The sequence below is a fragment of the Gossypium hirsutum genome, chromosome A01 (assembly GCF_007990345.1).
Source record: "Gossypium hirsutum isolate 1008001.06 chromosome A01, Gossypium_hirsutum_v2.1, whole genome shotgun sequence".
NCBI classification, from domain to species: Eukaryota; Viridiplantae; Streptophyta; class Magnoliopsida; order Malvales; family Malvaceae; genus Gossypium; species Gossypium hirsutum.
This window is the reverse complement of record NC_053424.1, coordinates 10,949,073-10,961,683: the sequence shown is the minus strand read 5'-3', so window position 1 is coordinate 10,961,683 and position 12,611 is coordinate 10,949,073. Positions and strand designations below refer to the sequence as shown.

The window sequence follows — 12,611 nt, the reverse complement described above, 5'->3', positions numbered from 1 at the left end:
AAAAGAATAGAATAGAAGAGATAAGAGAATGCTCATGAATAAATATATTGAAGCGTGATTCCGGAGAAATCTCAGCTTTCAAATGTCTTCACATCGAAGAGAGGTTCCTACGAAGAGAACATAAAAAAAAATACAAAGAAATTTGATTAGTAAAAATTGTCTGTCTAAGTTTGCCCACCATTCAGGTGATCCTAAGGTTACTTATATATGCTACGGGTGACTTGGTGACAATTTAACCTAGACACACTTTGGGATTCTAATTAATGCAATATTTTGATAAATGCTTGGAGTCCAAATAATGAAATATCTCAAAAGTGTCATCCAAGGAATCAACTTCATTTTAATTTGTCTTCATTGCGTCATCGTGACGTGGGAAACTCCTTGTCACGTCACAATGTCGAATGAATTTTTAGCCTTTGTCATTTTGTTGTTCCATGTTGCAACACGAGCTTTCTTGTATCTCGACCCGACGATTGTTTCTTGGATTTGTTGAGTATAACTCATATTTCAGTCAAATTTAAGAGATAATCTCCCAGTTAAACTTTGTTTATTTGTTTTAATCGAACTCTGATTAGTCTAGATTATTTTATTGTTATTTGACCTACGAATTTAGCCTATAAAAATGTTCTTTTACAACCTTAGAAAATACACCCATTAAAGATTAGAGCTCATAATACTTTTAGAGAATTTTGTGTTTACGTTTTGAAGATTTTTTGTTTTCGAGTTTCGGGGTTTAGTTTTTTATCTCCATCTTTTATACTCTTCGTTCTTTTGTCATTATAGTAAAATTATCTTTACTCGTAGATTTTTATCCTCTTTGGAGGGGTTTTTCCACGTTAAATTTGTGTATTTTTTCGCTATGTTTTACTTGTTCGTTGCTTAATCAGGTCGATCCCCAACAAGTGGTATCAGAGTTAGTTCAATTTTCATAGATCAACCCATTTAGAAATGTCAACAATAAGGTTTGACATTGAGAAGTTCGATGGTGTCACAAATTTCAATATGTGGTAAGTTCGAATTATGACAATTCTAGTTCAAATCGGCCTGAAAAAGGTTGTTACTTGGAAAAAGCTTGAAAATCTAGATAAGACAAAATGGCAGAGCTTGATGAAAAGGCTCTATCTGCAATTCAATTGTGTCTCGCGAATATGGTATTGCAAAAGTTATTGATGGAGAAAACCTCATTCGCCTTGTGAAAAAGATTAAAAACTCTTTATGCGAATAAGTTTCTAGCTAACCTTTTAGTATTGAAATGACGTCTATTTACGTTTCGCATGAACGAATGTGAGCTTCTTAACTATCACATTAGTCAATTTATTACTCTTTTGAATGATTTAAAGAATATTGAGGTTAAGATTGACGATGAAGATAGACCTGTTCATGGGTTGGGCCACCCAGCCTGCTCCAAATGTGGGAGGATTTTGGTAAAAATATAGGCTCGAAAAATGAGTTTAAACAAAAAATGTAAAAAAAAAGGGTCTTATCTCAGGTAAGGCATTTTTGGCTCAGGTTCGACTCGGTCCAAATTCACTAAAGGAAAAAAAAATGTTATTTTTTTTAATACTATTTTCTTGTTGTTTTCTCCCTATTTTGCTACTATTTTATTATTATGTTGCTACTATTTTGTTGTTATTGTTTGGATATTGTATAAAACTTATTTTATTGATAATTTTGTTATTATTTTAGAGGCATTTTTTAATTTTGTTATTATTTTAGAGGCATTTGCTTGCTAAGTTGCATCTATCTTAGTGTTATTTAAGTATACATATTTTTTAAAATTTATTTTCAATTTGTTGGAAAATATTTATTTTGATATTTTTAGTAGTTTTGATGAATTATATATATAAAAATAATATAAAAATTAATACAGACAAGTCGGATCGGGCCCGGGTTTTATCTTTGCCAGTGATTTTTTATCCTCTTTGGAGGGGTTTTCCCATGTTAAATTTGTGTGTTCAATTTCTCAATTTCTTCCTCTATTTTTACTTATTTGTTGCTTAATTGAGTTGATCCCCAACAAGATTCTTGACCTGATTTGACATCCTACACACTTAATTAGCCATTAATCAGTATCAAGGCCTAAATTGACCTTTACAGGTCATTGAGACATCAAAAAATACGTAAAAATATTTATTTTATTAATAATTAAATCCTAAATTACTACTACTGAAAATACAATAATTAATTATAAAATACCTAAAAAATAAACTCATTAGGTGTTAAAATGTATCTAAACTACCACTACAGTTGGTGGAAAATTAAAAAGACCCACTTTTTAAGTCATAAAAGGTGGTTTGTATATTTCATAGCCATGCAATGTTAGGTGAAGTGAGATGTTGGTGAGGTCATCTTTGAAGTTGACCTAATGAAGTCTGTGAGAGTAACGATCAACTTAAGGAGGTTTTCCAAGCACCGCAAACCTTTTTTATGATATATTTTTAAAATTTTGAACATATACATGGGCTTGAAAAATATCCAAATTGTGTTAAGTGTTTGTGGGTTGATTCCAAATTGGATCACCGATGCAAAGTGAAACCATTTTATCCCCAGGAGATATTAAAATTACATCGAGAACCTGAATACTACCGATCCCAGTTAAGGCAGTTTCATAACCAACCAAACAAATGTGTCCATTTTTGCATGCAGAAATTAACCTACGTGTTAGGTTTCAAGTTTCAACATCACACGTATTCCCCATGCAAAGGTTCAACTCTCCTATAAATTACCTTCACACCTCCACTCCATTTCTCACCCTTCTCATCTGATTATTTTCTCCATACCAGGATAAATCAACAATGGCAAAGCTCGCAGTTTACTTAGCCACCCTTGCTCTCATTTTGTTCCTTGCCAATGCTTCAATCACATCTGTGACGGTCGAAAGCGAGGAAAATCGGGATAGCTGTGAACAGCAGATAAGGAAGCAAGCCCACCTGAAGCACTGCCAGAAGTACATGGAGGAAGAGTTGGGTGGCGAAGGCAGCGACAATATAGCCGGCGGGTACATTGACTCATGTTGCCAGCAGCTAGAGAAGATGGATACGCAATGCAGATGTCAAGGTCTAAGACATGCAACGATGCAACAGATGCAACAGATGCAAGGACAAATGGGGAGCAAACAGATGCGAGAGATCATGCAAAAGGTTACCAAGAAAATAATGTCCGAATGTGAGATGGAGCCTGGGAGGTGTGACACGCCATCTCGCAGTTTGATTTAGACAAAATATGTTCTCAAGAATAAATGTAATGTCTCCTTTAGTTACTGTGGTAAACTTGCACCACTTTTCAAAGTGGACTTTAGGGTGCTAAACTTGCACCACTTTGTATTGTTTGCCATTAATGTTGTCTCCCATTAATGTTAACAATCTCCACCTTGAAGATTTGATTAGGATAATCACATCTTCACACACTTCCTTCAACTCTCCAAATTCGATAAAGCTATCTTTTGTAGTGCCTACAAATGCACTCTCGAGCGCCATACACCTGAAGGTGCTCAAATTCTCAGGATGTTAATCAAGTTCAAACAATGATTAAACTTGATTGTTGTTACCACCTTGGTCATCATATCTGCGGGATTATCTGCTGTCGGAATCTTCTGAAGTAGAATTTTTCCTTTTTCAAAGACTTCCCGCACAAAGTGATATCTTACGTCGATATGCTTGGTTCTTGAATGATAGACTTGATTTTTCGCTAAATGAACAGCGCTCTGACTGTCACAATATAAACTTATGTGACTTTGAACAACTCCTAAGTCTTTCAACAATCCATTAAGCCAAATAGCCTCCTTAACAGCTTCTGTAACTGCCATATATTCTGCCTCTGTAGTAGACACAGCTACTGTAGACTGTAAGGTAGACTTCCAACTCACTGGGGCTTTCGCAAGAGTAAACAGATACCCCGTAGTTGAACGACGTTTATCTAAATCACCAGCAAAGTCGGAATCAACATATCCAACTACAAACTGACCAAGTGCTTCATCCTGTTCAAAAATTAAACCAACATCTACGGTTTTTCGAAGATACCGTAGAATCCATTTCACAGCTTGCCAATGTCCTTTTCCAGGATCATGCATATACCTGCTCACAACTCCAACAGCTTGTGAAATGTCAGGCCTCGTACACACCATCGCATATATCAAACTCCCAACTGCATTAGCATATGGGACTTTCGCCATATATTCTCTTTCTTCTTCAGTTTTCGGAGATAATTGAGCACTAAGTTTCAAATGAGAAGCAAGTGGGGTACTTACATGTTTTGTGTTTTCATTTACACCAAAACATTGTAATACCTTTTTCAGATATTGCTTCTGATTTAAACAGAGCTTGCCTCTCGGTCTATCTCTACTTATCTCCATGCCGAGAATCTTCTTGGCCTCACCTAGATCTTTCATCTCGAACTCTTAATTCAACTGAGCCTTCAGCTTATCTATGTCATTTTGGCTCTTCGAAGCGATTAACATATCATCAACATACAAGAGTAGATAAATGAAAGATCCGTCATGCAGCTTCTGCAAATATACACAATTGTCATATTTGCTTCTTGTGTACTTCTGCCTTCTCATAAAGCTATCAAATCGCTTGTACCACTGCCTCGGGGATTGCTTCAATCCATATAGCGATTTGTTCAGCTTACAAACCCAATTTCTACCACCAGCATCTGTGTATCCTTCGGGCTGAGTCATATAGATCTCCTCTTCTAACTCACCATGCAAGAAAGCTGTCTTAACATCAAGTTGAGCTAGCTCCAAATTCAACTGTGCTACCAAGGCCAACAAAATTCTAATGGAGGAATGCTTCACAACAGGGGAAAATACATCATTGTAGTCAATTCCCTCCTTCTGAGCGTAGCCTTTAGCTACCAATCTTGCCTTGTAGCGAATATCCTTCTTGCTAGGAGATCCATCTTTCTTTGCGAATACCCACTTGCATCCGATTGCCCTTTTACCTTTCGGTAATTGCGCCAACTCCCAAGTATTGTTCTTCCAGAGAGACTGCATTTCTTCATCCATGACGCTTTTCCATTTATCACTTTCTAAGCTTTGCATTGCTTCTTGATAAGTGATAGGAATATCATCAACAACGGGAAGGGCGTAGGCCACCATATCAGTAAATCGAGCAGGTTTACGAATTTCTCTCTGTGGCCTTGCAACTGCAACTGGTTCTGGTGTACTTAGTGGTTCTTGGGTCAGAACCTCTTCAACCTCTAATTCCTCCATTGTGGCTGGAGAATTAGACTTATTAACTGGGCAAATCCCCATCTGCTCAAACTCCACCTGTTTTGGAGTACACTCCACCTGCTGTGGAGTATTGCTCGTCTGAATATCTTTATCTGCTACCTTTTTCAATGTGGCAGATTCATCAAAGGTAACATCTCTGCTACAGATCATTTTCTTTGTGCTTAAGCACCAAAGACGAAATCCCTTCACTCTAGAAGTGATTCCCATAAAGAGAGCTTTCTTTGCCCTCGGATCTAACTTTGACTCCTTCACATGGTAATATGCAGTGGTTCCAAACACATGTAAGGAATCATAATCTGTAGCCGGTTTTCCAGACCATACCTCCATAGGAGTTTTTCTTTCTAATGCAGATGATGGCAAACGATTAACAAGATGGCCAGCGTATGTCACAGCCTCAGCCCAAAATTGCTTGCCCAACCCAGCATTGGACAACATACATCGAACTTTCTCCAGCAATGTTTGATTCATACGCTCTGCCACTCCATTCTGTTGTGGTGTATCCCTAACTGTGAAGTGTCGAACAATACCATACTCTTGGCACACATCGAAGAACGGATCACTTTTATATTCCCCTCCATTGTCCGTCCTAAGCCGCCTGATTTTCTTGCCAGTCTGGTTTTCGATCATAGTTTTCCATTTAAGAAAAACTCCAAGCACTTCATCTTTAGTTTTCATGGTATACACCCAAACTCTTCTGGAAAAGTCATCAACAAAAGTAACAAAGTAGTGTTTTCCTCCCAACGAAGGTGTTTTGGAAGGCCCCCACACATCTGAGTGAATATATTCCAAAATACCTTTTCTATTATGGATAGCAGTGCCGAATTTCACTCTCTTTTGCTTTCCCAGAACACAGTGCTCACAAAATTTTAATTTGCAAGCCTTTGCACCTTTCAACAATCCTTGCTTTGCCAGAATTTGCAAGGATTTTTCGCTGGCATGTCCCAACTTCATATGCCACAACTGCATTGAGTCCAATTCTTTGTTACCGGAAGCTGTAGCGACTGCTCCAATAACTGTACTACCTTGGTAGTAATACAAGTTATTTTTCCTGATGCCCTTCAATATCACAAGTGCGCCAGATGTCACTTTCAAAATCCCATCTCTCATAGTAACAACTGAACCATTGGATTCCAAGGCTCCCAATGAGATGAGATTTTTCTTCAAACTGGGCACGTACCGAACATCAGTCAGAACTCTGGTTGATCCATCTTGATTCTTTAATTGGATTGAACCTATCCCAACAGTTTTACAGGCATTGTCATTGCCCATATAAACAACTCCTCCATTTAGTTCTACTAAATCAGAGAACCACTCCCGGTTAGGGGACATATGAAAGGTACAACCCGAATCCAATATCCACTCATCTGAATGGAACGACGATGATGATGCAACCAGTGATAGTTCAGAGTCACTAGTATCATGCTTTGCAACACAAGCATCTACAGCAGCTTTTCCCTTATTCTTCAGCTTTGGACAATTTTTCTTCTAGTGGCCTTTCTAATGACAAAAGGCACATTCATCTTTCCCGAGTCTGGACTTTGACTTTGATCTCCCCTTTTGAGTTTTCTTCCGAGTGTATGAACGACCTCGGACTACTAAAGCTTCTGTATCTCTGATTGAGTTTTTCTGTTTGTCCTTCTTTCTCTGTTCATAACTGTATAAGGCCGCACAGACTTCGCTTAGAGATATATCACTCCTGCCATGAAGTAGAGTAGTTTCTAGGAACTCAAACTCCTCAGGAAGTGACCCCAACAGCATCAAAGCCAAATCTTCATCTTTGAATGTCTCATCCATATTCAGCAAATCAGTGACTAACTGATTAAATTTGGTGATGTGATCATTCATTGTGGTACTTGGGACGTATGTGAAGCGAAACAGTCTTTTCTTCAAGTGGAGCTTATTTTGACTGTTTTTCTTCAAAAATTTTTCTTCAAGTGCCACCCACAACTTATTTGCAGAAGTCTCCTTTGAAAAAGCATACCTCTGCTCTCGAGAAAGGCATGATCGAATTGTGCCACATGCCAACCGATTGATCGCCTTCCAATCTTTCTCCTGTACATCATCTGGTTTCTCTTCATCAATGGCAATGTCTAGACCCTGCTGAAAAAGGGCATCTAGAACCTCACTTTGCCACATACCAAAATGGCCCGTGCCATCAAAGATCTCCACGGCCAATCTTGCATTTGCAATTGTCGGTCTTGTCCACATGGACGATGTTGAAGCTCCTACACCGACCGTTTTCTCCATAATCTTTCAATATACCTAAGGAAATCTTTTCTGATGTGGAAGATCAGTTCAAACTGCAACCACAGAGCATACTACGATTAACCTTCGGCTCTTGATACCACTTGTTGTTCCAATAGGGTCGGAAGCGTGTAAATTATTGTACTAAAAAATCACACAAAGTTCAATTCCCAGGAAAGAGAGGTGGATCACATGGATCTCTTAAATACCAAGTCTTTCCTTAGACAGAATATCCCTTCTATAGTAATTTAATAGCACAATTAAATACTACTATTATACCCTCAAATATTGAAAGAAAAATAGGACAAGAAAGAACACAAGAGTTTTAACGAGGTTCGGTAAATTATACCTACGTCCTCGGGCACTAACACCAGATGATAACTTTACTATCTCCAAAGTATTACAAACAAATAGAATTCCTTAAGAATTCTCAAATGGGAGAAGAGAGAAAACTAAGAGAGAAAGATTGGTTGGGATGAATTGAAATGAGAAATGAGAAGGCCTATTTATAGTTGAGGTTTAAGGACCAAACAATAAATAGCCCATTATCTCAAGGACCAAAAAAAATTATCCCATGCCACTTTTCAACGTCAACTTTAGGGTGCTAAACTTGCACCACTTTGTATTGTTTGCCATTAATGTTGTCTCCCATTAATGTTAACACAAGTGTGGAGTTAAATAAAACCTTGGCAAAAGAAAAACTCATTCAAGAAGACAGACAGCATAATTTCTAATGATAATTGATCAAAGAAAATAAGGTGGCAACTGTTAATTCAATTGAAACAAGGCGGTGAATAAAATTCGAATTTTGAATTATTTTAATCGAATTAATCGAATCAACTAGAATTTTTTTACAAATTTCAAATTTGAGTCAAGTCCAAAATATCTCGAAATTAATTATCAAATTCAATGCTGCCAAATCAAAATCCCTAAATCAAACCCTCCATTCCTCTTCTTCATCAGTTCTTTTAGGGCAGCAACTGAAATCACTTGCGACACTTGAAGGCTTTTTAATCGACACCACGAGCATACCAGAGTTCTCTAGAGGAGTGTCGTTGATTCTGAAATCCAGTGAACCTTGGAAGTTACATTCTGATGAAACATATTTGCCCAAAGCAGATCCAGAGTCAACTAGAGTTAGTGCTGACCACTCTAACCCTCAAGTAAACAAGAATGATGGAAACGGCAAGAAACCACCATCTTCATACTCGTCTTCGATTGTGTCAGTTCAGAGGAAAACCAAAATAGTTTTACAAAATTTTTTTACTCGGAGTAAGAATGAGATCCAAATATAAATTTAAGAGATTTAGATTAGTGTAAAAACAAAGAAATTCTGTGTCATTTGAAAAGGTAATGGACTAGAGGGTAAATACTGTTTAATTACCATTAACTGGTTCACCTTTAGGTTATCTCATTTATACATGAATGGATACTCGATTCAAAAGTTTGGCAGTTGAGAACCTTAATTTCCAGGGGCCATAGTTCCTCCATCTTTTGAAAAAAATACAGCAAGTTATTGAGAAGTTATTTAATTGTGGTTAGTTTCTTGGGAAAAAGGGAAGAAATTAATACTGTTGGTTTTGCTGCAGTGATTTATTTATGAAAGCTAATGTCTGCCCATATGGAATCTGTTTTACCATTGAATTCGTCAACTCAGTCACCCAAATTTGGCTAGATACTGATACAGTGATTATGGCGTAAAACAAAAGGCTAGATACCATTCACCACTCAACAATGCACATGCCTGTGGAACACATGACAGGGAAACAAGCAAGATGAATGTATATTAGGATACGAGATTATGAAATAGTCCGAACCTTATTTAATATAGTAACTGAGTTGTAGCTCTCTAACCACTTCACACCAAAGTATATTAGGATAGGAGATTATGAAATAGTCCGAACCTTATTTAATATAGTAAGTGAGTTGTGGCTCTCTAACCACTTCACACCAAAGTATCATTACCTTAAAAAACACAGTTTATCTAATGGCTAAACATCATGAAATAAAAAGAAAACAAGACCACACCAAAGGCAGAATGGCAAAAGGACCCAAATCAGAAACCACCACGGAGGCGAAGGACAAGATGCAGAGTAGACTCCTTCTGGATATTGTAGTCAGCTAGGGTTCGACCGTCCTCCAACTGCTTCCCAGCAAAGATCAACCTCTGCTGATCCGGGGGAATTCCCTCCTTGTCCTGAATCTTTGCTTTTACATTGTCAATCGTATCCGAGCTCTCAACCTCCAGGGTGATGGTTTTCCCAGTCAAGGTCTTGACAAATATCTGCATCCCTCCTCTAAGGCGCAAAACCAAATGCAGGGTCGACTCCTTTTGAATGTTATAGTCCGCAAGAGTCCTCCCGTCCTCGAGCTGCTTTCCGGCAAAAATCAACCTCTGTTGGTCAGGTGGGATACCCTCCTTATCTTGGATCTTGGCCTTAACATTATCAACCGTGTCGGAGCTCTCCACCTCCAACGTAATGGTTTTACCGGTCAAAGTTTTCACAAATATCTGCATTCCACCACGCAGGCGAAGCACCAAGTGGAGGGTTGACTCTTTCTGAATATTATAATCAGCAAGGGTCCTCCCATCCTCCAGCTGCTTGCCAGCAAAAATCAGCCTCTGTTGATCCGGTGGAATACCTTCCTTGTCCTGGATCTTAGCTTTCACATTGTCAATCGTATCAGAACTCTCAACTTCCAAGGTAATAGTCTTTCCTGTGAGGGTCTTCACAAAAACTTGCATACCACCACGAAGACGCAACACCAAATGGAGGGTAGATTCCTTTTGAATGTTATAGTCTGCAAGGGTTCTGCCATCTTCAAGTTGTTTCCCAGCAAAAATTAACCTCTGCTGGTCTGGTGGGATGCCCTCCTTGTCCTGAATCTTGGACTTAACGTTATCAATTGTATCAGAACTCTCCACCTCTAAAGTGATGGTTTTTCCAGTGAGCGTTTTTACAAAGATCTGCATGCCACCCCTAAGACGAAGGACAAGGTGGAGGGTAGACTCTTTCTGGATGTTGTAGTCAGCAAGGGTGCGGCCATCCTCCAATTGTTTTCCAGCAAAGATAAGCCTCTGTTGGTCAGGAGGGATACCTTCTTTGTCTTGGATCTTGGCCTTGACATTATCAATTGTGTCGGAGCTTTCCACTTCAAGGGTGATTGTCTTGCCAGTAAGAGTTTTGACAAATATTTGCATGCCACCCCTGAGACGAAGCACAAGGTGGAGGGTAGACTCTTTTTGAATGTTGTAGTCAGCAAGGGTGCGACCATCTTCCAGTTGCTTACCGGCAAAGATAAGCCTCTGTTGATCAGGAGGGATCCCTTCCTTATCCTGGATCTTAGCCTTGACATTATCAATTGTGTCGGAGCTTTCAACCTCAAGGGTGATTGTCTTGCCAGTGAGGGTTTTCACGAAGATCTGCATGCCACCCCTGAGACGAAGGACAAGATGGAGGGTGGACTCCTTTTGGATGTTGTAGTCAGCAAGGGTACGGCCATCCTCAAGCTGTTTCCCAGCGAAGATAAGCCTCTGTTGGTCAGGGGGGATCCCTTCCTTGTCTTGGATCTTGGCCTTGACATTATCAATTGTGTCGGAGCTTTCCACCTCGAGGGTGATGGTCTTACCAGTAAGAGTTTTCACAAAGATCTGCATCTGTTGTGTCGACAAGAAACACAGATTTACTTCGCATGAACGAAATTATAACATTTTTTGAAGAGCAAAAAACTAAAAGTAGAGTAGAAGCAACCAAGATCAAATTCTGGATAGATTATACCTACATATAAAGTTGAAATAACACCTTACACCACAAATTATGAATAATACATCAAGCAATTAAAAACCGAAATCAACAATATTTATTTCATACAATCTACCAATCGAATAACATGAACAATAACATCCAATTTGGGCCGACCACCCAACTTAGACTCACCAATAAATAGCACAAAATCAACGGATCGATAACATAAAAAAATTACAGTCATAAGAAAGAAATAAAATTCAATTATACTTAGATCCAGAAACTAGATCAGCAATAAACGATGAAACCCTAATATTAACAATCAATTATACAGCCAAAGCAACCGAGGATTTATGATCTTGAATTCGAAAAAATAAGAGATAATTATACAAACAGATGCTAATATTTATCTCAAAACCGATCGAATTGAAGAAATCAACAAGATCGAAATCCTTAATAAATCGAACAAAAATATACCCAAAAAAAGTTCAACGACAACAATTAAAAAGAAAATCAAGAATCGAGAGAAGGAAAAGAAGATGAAAACAAAAGAATACCTTTCGCGAGGGATTTGTAATCGAAAGCTTTGAACAAATATTAAAAGAAAAGACGATTGTGAACTTGATGCGAAATTAGGAGGAAAAACGTAGATTTATAAGAGGAGATTGCCGACTTAATGAGGAAAAGTACGGAAAAGAGGAAGCCACGTGTTATGTAGAATTTTGGATCACCTTGGATTACACGCTAAGATTGGTCTTTCCTTTGACCAAGAGATTTAAGAAAGGTAGATATTTGCCTTTAAGACGACGCTGCCGTTTATGGCTTTTCTTTGCTCCCAAAAAATACTAGAATCTTCTAGAATTATTTTCAAAATTAAAGTAGTTTTGTGGTTTTTTATGAATTATAGGAGAAGGATAAATTCTTAATAGTAAGATGAGCAGTACGACTCCAATCTTATTTACAACTATAAATATCTTATCATCAAATCAGTAAAAATTTTAATAATTTTTTTAAAATATATGCTTTTTAAGGTTACCTCACATTTAAAGAGATAAATAAGGAATAAAATCTCAACATAAAATATTTAAAAAATATATTAATAATGGGATCACTATTAATATAGTTTAAACTTAAATTTAGTATAGTTGAATTTTATATGTTTATAGCTCATCTTACACAAATTTCGACATGATTATATGTGTCATATTTTATTTATTTATAACGATTTTTAACATATTTTAATTTATTTCATAATTTGAACAGTGAATCATAATTGTAGGACTCAAATTTTGCCCCAATCCAACAAACAGAGTCCAAAATATTAAATAAGTTAATAGTCTAATTAGCACCCTACCAAACCAACCACTAACTCCATCACCCCACTTACT

The 12,611-nt window shown here is 37.6% G+C and overlaps 2 protein-coding genes across 2 annotated transcripts; one reads left to right on the top strand and one right to left on the bottom strand.

The window, feature by feature from the left end:
* Positions 1-2,749: 2,749 nt before the first annotated feature.
* Positions 2,750-3,246, top strand: LOC107917127 (2S sulfur-rich seed storage protein 1). Its single transcript, XM_016846509.2, has one exon. It carries the CDS (start codon positions 2,796-2,798, stop codon positions 3,213-3,215), a length of 420 nt encoding a protein of 139 aa, XP_016701998.1. The 5' UTR covers positions 2,750-2,795; the 3' UTR covers positions 3,216-3,246.
* A 6,117-nt stretch (positions 3,247-9,363) lies between these two features.
* Positions 9,364-11,977, bottom strand: LOC107917792 (polyubiquitin). The gene is made up of 2 exons (XM_016847108.2): positions 11,781-11,977; positions 9,364-11,135 (listed from the first exon to the last, which is right to left on the bottom strand). The coding sequence occupies exon 2, from the start codon at positions 11,133-11,135 to the stop codon at positions 9,534-9,536; it is 1,602 nt and encodes a 533-aa protein (XP_016702597.1). The 5' UTR covers positions 11,781-11,977; the 3' UTR covers positions 9,364-9,533.
* Between the last annotated feature and the right edge of the window lie 634 nt (positions 11,978-12,611).